Source organism: Rousettus aegyptiacus, unplaced genomic scaffold (assembly GCF_014176215.1).
Source record: "Rousettus aegyptiacus isolate mRouAeg1 unplaced genomic scaffold, mRouAeg1.p scaffold_m13_p_8, whole genome shotgun sequence".
Lineage (NCBI taxonomy): Eukaryota > Metazoa > Chordata > Mammalia > Chiroptera > Pteropodidae > Rousettus > Rousettus aegyptiacus.
In genome coordinates, this window is record NW_023416311.1 from 106936231 (window position 1) to 106950423 (window position 14193).

Sequence of the window (14193 nt, forward strand, 5' to 3'; positions counted from 1 at the left end):
TACATATTGACCATGTTAATTAAATCAATCTACAGCTGGAACCCGGTCAGAGGTGTGTAAATGTGGACAAGCAATGTGTCGGCATAGCTACTGCCAGCTTGTCGGAGTCCCATTTGTTGGGGTCGGTTCTGTCCACTAACTGCCCTGGGAGTGAAATATTAGAAGCTCTGAAATGACAGAACTGGGCCTCACGTTAAAAGTCCGCTTTGAAGGGTAATCGGAAAGGGTAACTGCGTTGTAAAGATATCAGAGCGCTGCGTTTGCAGCCATCAGGGTTACAGTTGGAAGTCATCTACGAATGTGCATGGTCACGGTGGTCAGCTGGAGGCAGAGGTGGCCCGCGTGCTCACTCGCCTGGCTGGTGGGCTGAATAAGGCCCGAATACTCACACCAGGGGGTCGTTCCCTTCCACCAACAGTGGCTCCTGGCCACTGTCTGATCTTGTTTAGTTTAGCTAATTGGCGGATATCGGAACCACGATTCACTTTGACCTTTGGCATGCCGTGGCATGAAAGGCATGTTTTGCCGAGCACCCCACAGGCCCTTATGTCTTTAAGATAATGTCAAATAAGTATTTTTACTCAGTATTTGTCATTGTACCTTGAAAGTAGGGAGGCCACACACCATTCCAATAACATCTCCTTCGTTCAGATTTTCTTGGAAAAAACTCCATTCCAGTGATTTCGCGGAGTCCCATGACTCATTTCTTTTCAATATTCTGAATGGCATCGAAGTTCATTCCTCCTAAGCTAGATTAATTTTTAGACTATCCTATACTCATAAAGTACCAAAAAGGGCTAGTAGAGTTCAAATTATGGCTGACAGATGCCACCAAGTTAATAAGGTCAGTAATCAATGAACAGAAAATGTTTCCTGTTTGGTATAAAATGCGTAATTCTAAAGAAACACAAGTGATTTTCTATCTTGCCCATGAATCACATTGGAATGCAGTTTCTACCAGTGTCATAAATGTTTAAAGATTCTAATTTCAATTTTCGAGAAGTCTAGTTTATTCAGTGGAATGCCCGAGTGGTCACCACCAGGCTCCACGCCAGGCCCTGGCGGTACACACATAACCAGCATCGTCCCATCACATTGGTCTGAGTAAAACTACAGGTCACAAAAGTTGTCATGTACTATTAGTTCTCTGGTATTTCCCGACGAACATTCTTGAAAGTCATTCTCCTCAAACTCTAGGGCATGAGGCTGGACTGCAGGAGAGAGTGTAGACCTTTCCCACAGGACCCCAAGGCCTTACTGGGAAGTAACATGAGTCGATTTCCCTGCCCTCAGCACTCTGCTCCACTGCCTGGCAAGATCCCTCCCCAGGCTTTAAACAGGGCGTGTAGTTACCCCAACATCCCCTCCTTCCTCCTCCGAGTCAACTCGGTCTTCATGTGGCTCTTGCGAGGCGCCCCAATCCCAACAGAGTCGCTCTTCCAGTTACACTTGTGTATCTCCGGGTTGTTCTTTAATGCACTCAAGATGTTTATTGTGTGCCTACTGTATGCCATGAGCTGAGGTACCTGCTTGGGATGGAGTAGGAAAGAAGACAGACGCAATTCCTGACCTCAAGGAGCTTACATTCTAGCAGCGGCAATGGGAACTCTTGCAAAGTTTGTTAGAAGGTGACGATTTCTGTGAGGAAGAAATGAATGCAGACTAGGATAAGCGGGATTCGGAGTGCAGGATGGGGTGTGGCACGTGGAGCCTTGCGGAGAAGGTGAAATTTGGACACAGACACGAAGGGGAAGGAGGCAGCCGTACGGATGCCGGATGGACGGCCAACGTGTGTGTCTCGGTTGAGGTGGCCTGAAATGTCGAAGGACCAGCAAGGAGGTCGAAGTGGTTAGAGCAGGAGGTAGGAATTGCGAGGAGGCGGGAGACGCGGTCAGTCATCGTGATGCTCTTGTCTTTCACTCGGGGTGAAATGAGGAGCCGGGAGAGAATTTTCGGCAGAGGCGCACCGTGGCCTGACGTTTGTGTCGAAGGTATCATCCTGTCATATCACGTATAATAATACCCTACAGTCAGTTGCATATAAATCTGTGTCTTTGCACCAGATTGGAGTGGAAAGGTACGAAATTAATCTTTGCATCCCAAGGAACCGGCCAGAGGTTCAGCAAATGTGCAGCCAGTTCCTCCAGCCCCAGCCCGGTTCTTTAGTCTCGCTGCGAAGGCTGCGGGTGGTGAGGCCTTAACGAAGTTGGCTGCCCTCGGGGCTGTGTCTGCTTCTGCTCACACACAGCTTCCCGTGGATTATACGAAACGCTGAATATAAACCTTCTGGCACCGAGGAGTTGCTCTAAAAGTGTTGGTTGTTTCTACGTCCAAACATAGGGGAGTCTCACCAAGCATTTCATTCCTCGAAGAAACAAAACATGCAAGAAATAAGAAAGTGTACATCCGTGTGGAGAGTACTGGCAAAGTGGTACAGAAACCTAAAGGGTTCGAAGCCACTTTCTTGTCCTCCAGCAGAACTAGAGTGAGCACGCACGTCCCCAGCCCTAGGGAAATTAAGACTCGTCTGATAGTTCCATACAGTGAAACTGAACGATGCTGGAAACTCTAGAAAAGCAATGAGCTTTTCAAGAAGCAAGATTTCCGTTTCCTTTTGATCTGGCCAATTTAATGTTGCACTGACTTTTATGTCTGAAAAGTCCCTATTTATGCTATGTCATAATTATCAATCTGCTGTCTGCTCACTTCTGCCAGTGGTGGGTGTGTTTGTTGAGTTCGGGTGCACCCTCACGTCTGGTAGACATGAAGGTCAAGGGGGCGGAGAGCTCCGTAGGTGGTGGCCTGGCAGACACAGAGACCCACACGGTGCAAAGAAGGGGAAGGTCCCCAGTAAAAGCCTGTTTATTGAGGGTCGAATGATAAAAGTTATACAGACAGCTAGTGTGACATCACTCCAGTGTGCTTAATTATGAGAGAAGGTGTTTTACTTGTCAGGAGAAAAGTCACTAATGAACTTGGGAAACACAAAATCGCAGAGATATGATTAGCGTAAAATATATATTATGCAGCACTTAGAGGAGAAATGATGCCATTTTGTGTACTTTCCTTGGCATATTTGTGGGAAACTGGCAGTTTGTTTTTAAGAGAGTTTCAGATGGTGACCTATCAGAACTGCTTTCTCATCATTCTGCTTTAAAATCTTCTCCCTCCGTTTTCTGTTTCCAGCATGAATATATTTAATCTGGCTTCAATAATTGAAACATTTCTCAAGGCAGGGGGGGTGTGTATGCATTTTCTATAACATTTCCTCGTCTGAGCAAATAACTGGGTTATTGAAGTCATATTAAATGAGCCTCTCGCTGAAATAAAAGTTTTATGTCATGTGCTTTTGCCAAAGCTCATGTCTTTTAGAAGGAATTGCCATCAAGAAATCCCTCCTTATTTATTTTTAAGATAAATTTATGTAATACACTTATGTCATTGTTTTATTTTTTCTTCTCTAGCTTCTTGACACTGGTAGACCCTATTAATGGCATATGAAATACTTTCAGAGTATTTGTCGATAATGACTCTAATTGTACTTCTATTAAAGAGAGATCAGAGGGAAGGAAAAACTGGTACCTGGGGTGCAAAAATCTTCACCACCCAGTTTGTACTACTGGCTTAACGGCCATGGGAAAATGAACTTCCTCCAGCTTCCCTTCCTCTCCCCTCCCCTCCCCTCCCCTCCCCTCCCCTTCTCTCTCTCTCTCTCTCTCTCTCCCCCCTCTCTCTCTCTCTCTTCCCCCCTTCTCCCTCCCCTCCTTCATAATATCAGGACCCTCATGCAAAGAGAAAGCAGTGAGGTGGTCTCCATCATTATCTCCAAGATCATAGCTCTCATGGTCCTTTGAATTCAGATGTTCTCATCTGAGGAAGGAACTTCTTCCAAGTGCCTTGGGTTTTTCAGTTATTTGAGTTGACTTTGCTCCGGGCATGACCTTTCAATGTTAGTGCAATGTCACCACCAGGTAAAATTAGCCCTTCTTTCCTCATCCTGGCAGTGATGACTCAAGAGGCACATAGGTACTGTCTCCGTACTTTGTTTTATACTAACCAGGATTTTCTACCTTGGGAATTATTTTAAAGAGTGGCATTCCTTCTGAAGACAATTTCAGAAGAGAAGTTAGTTATAAAAATTTGGAGAGCGATGCTGGTAGTGTTCAAACACATTTATTTTATCCTGTGGAGTAAGTTCTTGGGCACAAAACTTCGTTGGGGATGTAGATTCTTTTTAAGTGCATTATATCATAGGAATGTTTCATGTAATACCTAAGTAAGACTGTTTACATGGTAGACTTGGTGATTCCTTGTTTCCAGCATGTGACATTAATTGTCCAGATTCGCCTACAAGCCTAAGGCTCTTTGCAAACGGAGGCTGGGAACGTCCCCAAAATTCTTAGACATTTTAATCAATAGCACGTAGCTAATATTACTAAATCATGTTACCAGATAGTTCTTATTTAGACTTTTTTTTTCAAAGATACCATCCTAAAGCCATGTCCTATTTTTTAGCATTTAAAAGTTACTCAGGCTTCGTTATTTAAGGAAAGAGTAATATCTCATCATTGCTCTTATCTTCTCTCAGTCCGGTCATCACTTAATACTCTCTGCGTTGGCCTCCCCTCAAAGACCAGCCCAGCCCGTTCCTCGCCCGGCCCTGCACCATGCTTGTGTCTTGTGGCTCTTCGTGGCCCTGGCCCTGTTGCTTTAGCTTTCCTGTGACACGTGCTGGGCAGCTTTGCCTCTCATGACGTTGTTTTGGCACATGAGCTGTGTGCAAACCAGGACCATCTGCAAAGGGGAGACACCATGATTTATTAGGTTCCCCGGACTCACAGCCATCCCAGAAAATGACACGTGATGAATACGGTTGATGGGGACAAACTACTTACCCCATCCCTAAGCCCCCCTCTGGGAACCCACGGGGACTCCAGGTCCTCATTCCCGATGCTGTGGGTCTGGCTGCCCTGCACTCTGAGTAAATATCCCTTTCGACCCACAGTTTGGAGCCTCGCTGACTATTACAGGACACTTGTCAGGTCTCAGCTCATCTTCACAGGCGGTGCTCGTAAATCGAGGACCTGCTCTCTGAAATGTTTTGCTCAGCGACACTCATGATTTGAAGTTGAGATTCCTTCAAGTCTAGGCTGTCACTTCTCTTAACTGGCTGTATGCAGTGGGTTTTTCTCTGGGATTTTTGCACAGCCAAATTCCCAGAGAATACATTTCCAAGCTCAAAGAATTTTTCCCCTGTTCCCCTGGGCCATCCCTACTCCTGTTCCGGAAGAGAGAGTGTGAAGGGGTCTGGAAACAACTCGGCTCTGCACTGAGGCTGATGCTGCCTTCCGTTCCAAGAGCGTCTTAGGTGCAGGGGCTCAAACTTCTGGAAAAGTGAGCCAGATAGCATTCTGTCCAAACAAAAACAATGACAGGCCTCCAAGGTCATGTCAAGGTAACATACTCCATGGATATGGATTGTGGGGAGACCTTCGCAAACTCCTCATTTTTCATGGACTATAAAAGGCTCTCATTAAGGGTTTATTGACTTAATGCGCATATTAATGCATGGAACTGGAGGACCGGTAGTGAGAATAATGTATGTATTGCCTAAATTCCTAAATTCTCCTTTCAACGTTATTTCCGCCAAACTTTGAAACTACATCCCCTCTTTAAACACTTCTATAAAGTAGGTATAAATGCACGCCACAGTTACACAGCAGGCCTCAGTACACCGAGTGTGTGCGTGCAAACGCATGCAAACATATATAAAAATCACAACTGTAGGATACCCTAACTCTGATCCATCTGAAACATATTTAAACTATAACACAGATGAAATATTCAATTTATGAGAGCTTCGTTGAGTTATGTGTATTGCTCACATCCTATTAAAAAATTTCTGCAATTTTTTTTTTTTTTAGTAGAGCTGTAATCTAAATGTCCATAAAAATTGAAAGTAAGGTTTCATTTTTCTCTTGGTGAATTTTCCATGACGGGAGGCAAGAAAGGAATGACATGTAGTGTACACCGAACTCTACCAGCCCGAAGCAATTCAGTCGGAACATCTAGCCCATAGTGTCCTGATTCCTTGTCAATTTCATGTATCTGGGTCCCCCATTCTGTAGGGGTAGGAAAGACAACGAAGTAGCCTTTCGGGTTGGGGCTGATTCAAATTGCTAAAAATGAAGTGACCAGCAGTTATTGTCCCTGTCAGTAGCGCCTACTGTCAGCCAGGACAGTATTGGGGCATAATAGATACTTTCCAAATATACCTAAAAATGTTTGTATTATTATTTTCCTTTTAACAGGCTCATCATCAATAAAATATATGTGTATATTTCAATTCTCATTGCTTGTACACATACATTCCCGAATATTTTTAAAGAAGCATATAGTAGTCATTTTTTGTTGTTGTTTTGTTTGGAATTCTACTCTAAAATCGAATTTTCAGTTTTTCACAGAGTTAACATAGGTAGAATTGAGCTTCCGTAACAGTAAAGTGGATGAGAGTCCACGTGTGTTGAACTGTGTTTATATTATTATTAATCCAATGACCTAAGTAGTAATAAACTATGCTATAGATTGTTCAGAAGGCTTCAGGTGTAGCTTTTTGTATCCCTAACTGGCTAAGAGGTGCTGAATGAAATCACATAATGGAACAAAATATAAACAAGATTGGAAACAGCTCCCAAAAGATTACTGCTTTTGTCCAATTGATGCTAAAAACAGACTTCTTAGTTTAGCCAGAGAACCATTCTTATACATTTAGTATGCCGTAGACCATCAGGCTAGAATGTAACACCCCTGAATTATTTATTGTAAACTGCAGAAAAGCTTATCCAACGATGCAGTATGGTTAGGAAGCCACTAGTCCCATTTGCCTATTTAAATTCAACTTAATTCAAATTAATTAAGGTAAATTTGTGTTTAAATCCAGTGTCCGTTTCAAGTGCACAGTAGGCCCATTGTGTCTGGCGGCTACTACATTGGACCATGAAGGTATTAAAACATTTCCAAACAATATCAACCTTAAAGAGCGTATAAAATGTTATTGTTTATGTTTTTTTTTCATATAAAGAAGTGATCGACAAAATTTCACCAGGATATTATGATATTTAAAAACATTTTCGAATTGGTTGCTATAACCTGTCAAAATGGCTTAAGCTAGCATGCCAGTTCTCGAAACTTCTACAGATTTGGGGGCCACTTAGGAAACCTCATTAGACAATATTCAGCAAAGTTGGCATTCCTGAGCCTCAAAGTTCCAACAGATTAAAAGGAAAATAAAGTTTTTGCAAAGTTTATTCAAGGTTTCTCTAGGATCCACATCATTTTAATATTGAAGTATTAAAATACTATATAACGTTGGTATGCTTTGGTACTTACTTTAAGTACTTTAGCACTTGTTTTATTAGAAATGTGCTATTTGATAATGAACGACATCGTTAATGTCTTCTAGGGTTATTATGAATGTTATGTATCCAATCCTTAGCAAAAAGTCTTTGTTCCGTTGTTCGCAGGGGGCCTCTCCTTACACCCTCTGGAGTTCTTTCTCCTCATGCTCCTGTGGGAAGACTTTACAGAAATTCTTGTCAGAGGCTTCTCCATCCCTTGCCAGCCGGGTTGTGTGTAGCTGAATGTCGTTCAGGCCCCGGGAGAGCTTCAGAAGAAAAGCAAAGGAAGGGTGACCGTGGCCTTAGCGGTGGTTCTCAGAGTAGTAGCATTTGCCTTCCGCCGGATACGGTCAGAAATGCAGAGCCTCAGGCCCACTCCAGACCCCTGAATCACTATCGCTTCTAGATCCGTGGCTTGCAAACTTTAGTGAGCACCATAGTCACCTAGAGCACTTGTTAAAACACAGATCTCTGTTCCCTCCCCTTAGACTTTCGGGCTCAGTAAAGGCTCATCCGGCTGCTACAACTGGGGCCTCACCTGGGAAACTAGGAGAACGTGTTCTCACTTTCAGTTGCAGTTGGAATCACCTGGCAAGCTTCCCAAAAGCCTGATGGTTGAGCCGCCCCACCCCCCCTACCCCTAGAGATTCTGAGTTCAACGGCCAATGTACAGTATGGCTGCTGAGATTTTTTTCAAAAGCCCCTCTGGTGATTAGAACATGCAGCCCGGGTTGAGAAGCCCAGTCCACACAGTTCATGTGCAGAATTTCCAGCAGGAGGAAAGCAAAGTTGGATCTAAGCAGCCGGGGGACTCTGGATGACCCTGAGAGAGAGTTCTGAGGTTGAGTTGCAGTTCATCCACCATCCTCCACACGTAAAAGCTCCCACTGCCGAAGCCTTGGGACCAGCTTTACTAAACATTGCTACATTTTTATTTTCTTTCTACAAACATCCGCGGCATCTCTGCCGTGAACCGGGCTTCGCTCTAGTTTCTGGAGACACATCATTGAACAAATCACGGAGCTCGCATTTACTTTCCCTCCTCCTGTCAGGCTCAAAACAATTGCTTCGCGGTGTTAAAGGAAACCCAGAACTGAGCAGTGAAGCGGTAAATACAGATTTTATTCAGGAAGGGAAAAAAAAGAAAGAAAACTATTGCAAGAGAGGAAGAGCGACCTCAGTATATAGAACTGGGCTCAGCGCTGCATACAATGAGGAAAGTGGGAATTTACAGCCGGGGTCGGGAGGACCAGGTGGGGCCAGTGAGCAGAACATTAATTACTAAGAGGAAACATCGGTGGGGAGGGGCTCAGGCCAAACCGGCCTCATAGGATCGTGGCTGAAGACACAATTCAGAGTGACCAGCCGGCACCTGGGGATGCTGGGGGAGGAGTTCCTTGATCAGACATGGTGATCAGACCTCATCCAGAGTGGAATGCTGGCTGAAGGGACCTAGCAAAATTCTTGCTAAAACTGGACAATACAGAGATAAACAGAGAAGCCCAAAAATCAGGGTCTAGTTTAGAAGAGAGTTCAGACGGGCCTGATGAGAGTTTGGCCGAGAAGAGAATATTTGTCAGGGCATGGAGATACACACGTATACGTACATACTTATGTACACACACGACATACAAAATATGTGTATCATATATAAATAAATGCGCGCGCACGCACACACCCTCACACAGACGATGTCTTTCAACAAACTGTTTCCCTCTCTTTCCGGGCTGCTTTTAAGAGAGGATTTTGATGCCGCTCAATTAAGTCCCTCAGCTTTTCACGTGCACCTGACATCCCAGATAAAAGTAGGAATGCTGCGTCACGTGCGGACGAAAATGCCCAGTCTGCCCTTTGCCAACGGCCATTCCAAAGTGGGCGGAGAGCGGAACTGGACCCTCTAACCTCGAGGGCATCAGTTCACGCACAATCCAACCCTCTTTTTCACACCAGTCTGCTCTTTAAAAAAAAAAAAAAAAAAAAAAAAAAACTTTCTGCTCCCCTGGGAGGGCCTGGAAGATCCCGGAGAAGTGGTTGACAAAGTAGAGTTTTCATTCGAATGCAAATTTGTCTCTGGACAAGATTCAAGGGAAGTGCTTTCCCCTCCACCCGTCTCCACCCCAGCCCTTGTTGTCTTTTGTGTTCTTGTAAATAAATGAGAGGCGACTGGCTTTCAGTTTGAAGACGCAGCTGCAGGGGGCCCTTAAAAGCGAGCTGGAGAGAGCAGAGGGATGCTGAAAGATTCGGAGGCCGGCGTCAAAAATCTAGAAAAGGGAGGCTTTTTTTTAGTCTTTTCCTTTATAATTGATGCCTCTAGAAATGCTTTAAAAAAACAAAAACCCGAATGACCAAGTGTATTTATTCCAACTTAATATTTCTCCCTCCTGTTAACTTGTCCAAAAAGAAAAATCAACGCGACAGTAGCTGCAGATTGGACCCTACAAGGAAAGCATGTTCCTTCTTGATGCTCTCCAGATGAGTGTGCAGCGTGGCCAGTTTGGGACGTTGAAACTGTATCCAATGAAGCGAACGTGGGGGTTGAGGGAGTAAAAGATTTAGTGCCAGAATTTCTCGTAAAACAGCTAAAACAGCGTGATCGGCCTCCAGCGCACCACGGTGGCCCGGTGGGGTGGCCTTAGAAAGTAAAGTCTTCATGAGACTCACGCGATGCTTCTGCTGGTCCAGGAACGCGGCAGCCGTGTGAGCGGGAGACCGTCCCAAGCGCCAGAGGCGGCGCCTGTCCCCCTGCCGGCCGCCCTTGGCGCGCTGGTTTTCTTTTTCCCCTTTTCCTCCCTTTTCTCTGCCAGTCGGGAAGCACCTGCGGGGCGCGGGGGCGCGGGGGGCGGGCCCGCGCGGGGCCGGGCGCTCCGCCGCTAAGCGCGCGTGTTCTCTGCTCTCCCGCGCACAGGCCACCACGAGCCGCGCGGCGCACCTGCCGGGGCCCGAGCCCGCGCCGCCGCCGCCGCCGCCGCCGCGGGAGCCGTTCGCGCCCAGCCTGGGCAGCGCCTTCCACCTGCCGGACGCGCCGCCCGCCGCCGCCGCCGCCGCCGCGCTCTACTACTCCAGCTCCACGCTGCCCGCGCCGCCGCGCGGGGGCTCCCCGCTGGCCGCGCCCCAGGGCGGCTCGCCCACCAAGCTGCAGCGCGGCGGCGCGGGCCCCGAGGGCGCCGCCTACGCCGCGCCGCGCGGCTCCTCGCCCAAGCAGTCGCCCAGCCGCCTGGCCAAGTCCTACAGCACCAGCTCGCCCATCAACATCGTCGTGTCCTCGGCCGGCCTGTCCCCGATCCGCGTGACCTCGCCCCCCACCGTGCAGTCCACCATCTCCTCCTCGCCCATCCACCAGCTGAGCTCCACCATCGGCACGTACGCCACCCTGTCGCCCACCAAGCGCCTGGTCCACGCGTCCGAGCAGTACAGCAAGCACACGCAGGAGCTGTATGCCACCGCCACCCTCCAGAGGCCGGGCAGCCTGGCAGGTAAACGGCTCGCTGCCCGCGCTCCCCGGCTCCGCCACGGGGGCGCCCGGGCGCGCTGTGGGGCGGCGGCGTGCACGGTGGACGGAGGTGCACAGCTGGGCATGGCCCTGGGCCGGGGGCCAGAATCCGCGGGGTGTAGAGGATGCCAGGGCGCCCGCCCCTCCGTGTTACCTTAGCAGCTAAACTCAAACATGCCACTTTTTTTTTTTTTTTTTTAAAGTCATGAGGTCTCTCTCATTCTGGTCTCTCCCATTGGAAGACGGAGGACATTCGTAAAATTAACTTAAATTTAATAGAGAATCATGTAGACCTGTTGATTGTTTCCAGAAAAAGGTCAAAGCCAATCAAACTCAGCATTTATACGATCTCCTGTAGTTATCTACACTTAGTTGTGGAGGAAAGTCACAGATTTCCCCAGAGCAGGCATGCGATTTACGCAGATTTCGATAGTCGTGAAAATTTTACAGTGATGCATCACCTCGAAGTTTTACTACTTTGTTATGGCTGGAATTGATTGTATTTTGTCTCCACTTAGTCACTGGGCAAAGTAACAGACTCCCCATACCTGCCGTTGAATTCCAACAGCGGGGAAAACTAATGAATCACGAAGTCTTGAATCTGTTGCCTGCTTATGATGCAGACGGAGGGGCTGGGCTGGGCTGGGCTGGGCTGGGCTGGGCTGGGCTGGGGCTGGGGGGAGCAACCCCGCTTTTCTCTGCCAGTACAGAGGAGGGGACATGTCTGTGGTTGCTTCGCCCATCAAAGAGCAGGCTGAGCTGGTGACTCCACTGGTGGGACCCTGTGTTCGGCTTGAACAGGACTCCGTGGTTGGCAGACTAACGTGTTGTCTCATAAAACGTGGGACAGCTAACCCGGATGTACTGGCACGTTTTTTCTTCTTCTGAAAGTATTTGGTGATTGTGTCGCTCTAGTAACAGAAGCTGCGCTCCTGCGTTACCTTTCTCGACATAAATAGGTGACTGAAGAGAAATAGGATAAAAAAGGAACCTGTTGCACACCTGAGGCAGGTGTCTAAAGGGTCTTTAATTCCACACGGTAGTTACTGGTGTGGACTGGCCTGACGTGATAGGGTGCAGGCTGGACTTCTGCTGCCCCCAAATTTTGCCGGATGTGTTTACTGAAATGGAACTGATATTCTTGTCCAGTGTCTCTCTCTCTCTCTCTCTCTCTCTCTCTCTCTCTCTCTCTCTCTCTCTCTCTCTCTAATAGAATTTTGGAGGTAGACAGTCATGAATGCCAGCCCCGCACCAGTTCCAAAACATCTGTAGGGCAGGGCCCAGAAGCATTCTGGTTGGAGAGGCGGGGCTGGGAGACATATGGAAACTTCGTTTTACAAGTTTATGAAACGAGTTACTAGATCATGTCAAGGAGTGGGGAAATGGTGGCGCTCGCGGGAAACTGAAGCATCGTGACACTTCCCAGCCACCACAACAAAGAGGAAACTGAGGCCCAGAGAGTCCACGGGACTTGCCAAAGGCCGTTTCATTTCCTGTACAGACCTGGGGGAAGAATCCAGGAGTCTCAGCTTCCAGGTCTTCGACTCAGCGACGGCACCTGCTGAACTTGTGCATGTCCCACTGTGTCCCCTTCGTAGGAGTGGGAACGTGGGTGTGTGGGAGAGGCCAGGGGTGCAAAAGGGCAGAGAGAGCGCCCCCACGGCTCCTTGCATCCTGCATCTAGGAAGGGGCTGTAAAAGTAAACGTGGGGTGCTGTGTCTGGAGCGAATGTTTCTGAGGCTCCGATGTGATGTGCGGCGTGTGCCTTGCGGGGGATGGGGGAGAGGTGCCGGCTTTGGCCAGAAAGAGAGCAGCGGTCGGTCAGCAAAATTCCTTGCGCCTTCACCTCCCTCCCCGTCTCCACCTGTTCCTCAAATTCTCCAGCCATATTTCGTTTTCGCTACCTGGTGGGGAAAAAAAAAAAAATCAACTTGCCGTCGGAGAGTCTTAATTTTAGAGCTAGAACATTTTTCATGTTCGAATAACTTTGTTTAAAATGCATATTTTTAAATATTCATGTAAAGATTTTTTCATGCAGATAGCTGCTGGTGGTTTCGAGTTTAAAATTGTTTTATAACTCTGCATAAATACTTGAGTTGCATGAGATCATATGCCCCATTTAGATATTAGGAAACTATGGCCCGGGAAAGGCGTACGGGCACAGACTCTGCCGTTTGTGAGAGTTTCAGGAATCTATTGGCGCTTCTGGACTCCATACCTAAATCTGTGTGCTCGAGACCATGCCAAGCGTTGTACAGTTTGGAGCCACCTGGCTTGCTAATGGAAAGCACAGTTAAAGTCAAGACTGAAAAACAGCTTTTGGATTTTCAGAGTCGCGACTTTGGAGATTCGTCACTGATAGCTAGGATGTGTGAATACGGATTACACAGTGACTTTCGCTTTTGAATGAATTGATTCATTCAATAATTATTTATTAAGCACTTCTGATTCACTGACACTGATGTAGACTCTGGGGATACAGTAGTGATCAACATCAACCGATATCCTTGACCTCATTTCACATGGAGGAGACAACATCATCAAGATAAATATTTTTGGTAGCGTGACCGGGGAAAGCTCTAATTAGCAGGACACTTTTGAGTCGGTCATGAAGGAGGTGAGGGAGTTGGCCGTATTAATATCTAGGGGAAGGAACAAGAGGTTTAAAAGGTGGCAGAATGGGCGTGTCTCTGATATGTGTGCAGAGTGGCCAGGAAACCGGCGGGTGGAGAACGGCGGGGAAATGACATGAGGTCAGCGAAGTGACCACCGAGTAGGGGCGGAAGGCTAGATCAGGGAAAGCCTTATGAGTCTTGATGAATCTTAAGAATGCTGGCTACGCTCAACTCATGGGAGCCACCGAGGCTTTCACCAGGAGTGGGACAACCTGATTTATTTTGCAGCAGGGTCGCTCTGACTGCTGTGTGGAGAAGATATGGAGGAGATCAAGGGCAAAGGCCGGAGAAGCAGTTAGGAGGTAACCGTAGTGACCTAAGCAGGAGATGGTTGTGGCGCCGCCCAGGATGGTGGCATTGAAGGGTATCAAAAGTAGTGTAATTCTGGATTTGTGCGTGCGTGTGTGCGTGCGTATGTGTGTGTGTGTGCGTGTGTATTAGAGCCTACAAGATTTTTTCATAGACTAGATGATAATGATAAGAAAAGGAAGACTCAAGGTTGCCACTGAGCCAACAGCCAGAAGAATGGAGTCACCACTGACCAGAATGGGACAGGCTGCAAAGAGAGTTGGCTGGGTTTGGGGACAGTGCTGGTAAATATTAAGATCTTCATTCTGGACATGTGATGTCT

The 14193-nt window shown here is 47.3% G+C and overlaps 1 protein-coding gene across 4 annotated transcripts in view; it reads left to right on the forward strand.

The window, feature by feature from the left end:
• Positions 1-14193, forward strand: part of CTNND2 (catenin delta 2) — a 751200-nt gene that overhangs the window by 413946 nt on the left and 323061 nt on the right. For all 4 annotated transcript variants that reach the window (XM_036225698.1, XM_036225697.1, XM_016163669.2 and 1 more), the window contains one exon: positions 10303-10870. In XM_036225698.1, the coding sequence (XP_036081591.1) occupies positions 10303-10870 (568 nt within the window). The remainder of the gene's footprint in view (positions 1-10302; positions 10871-14193) is intronic.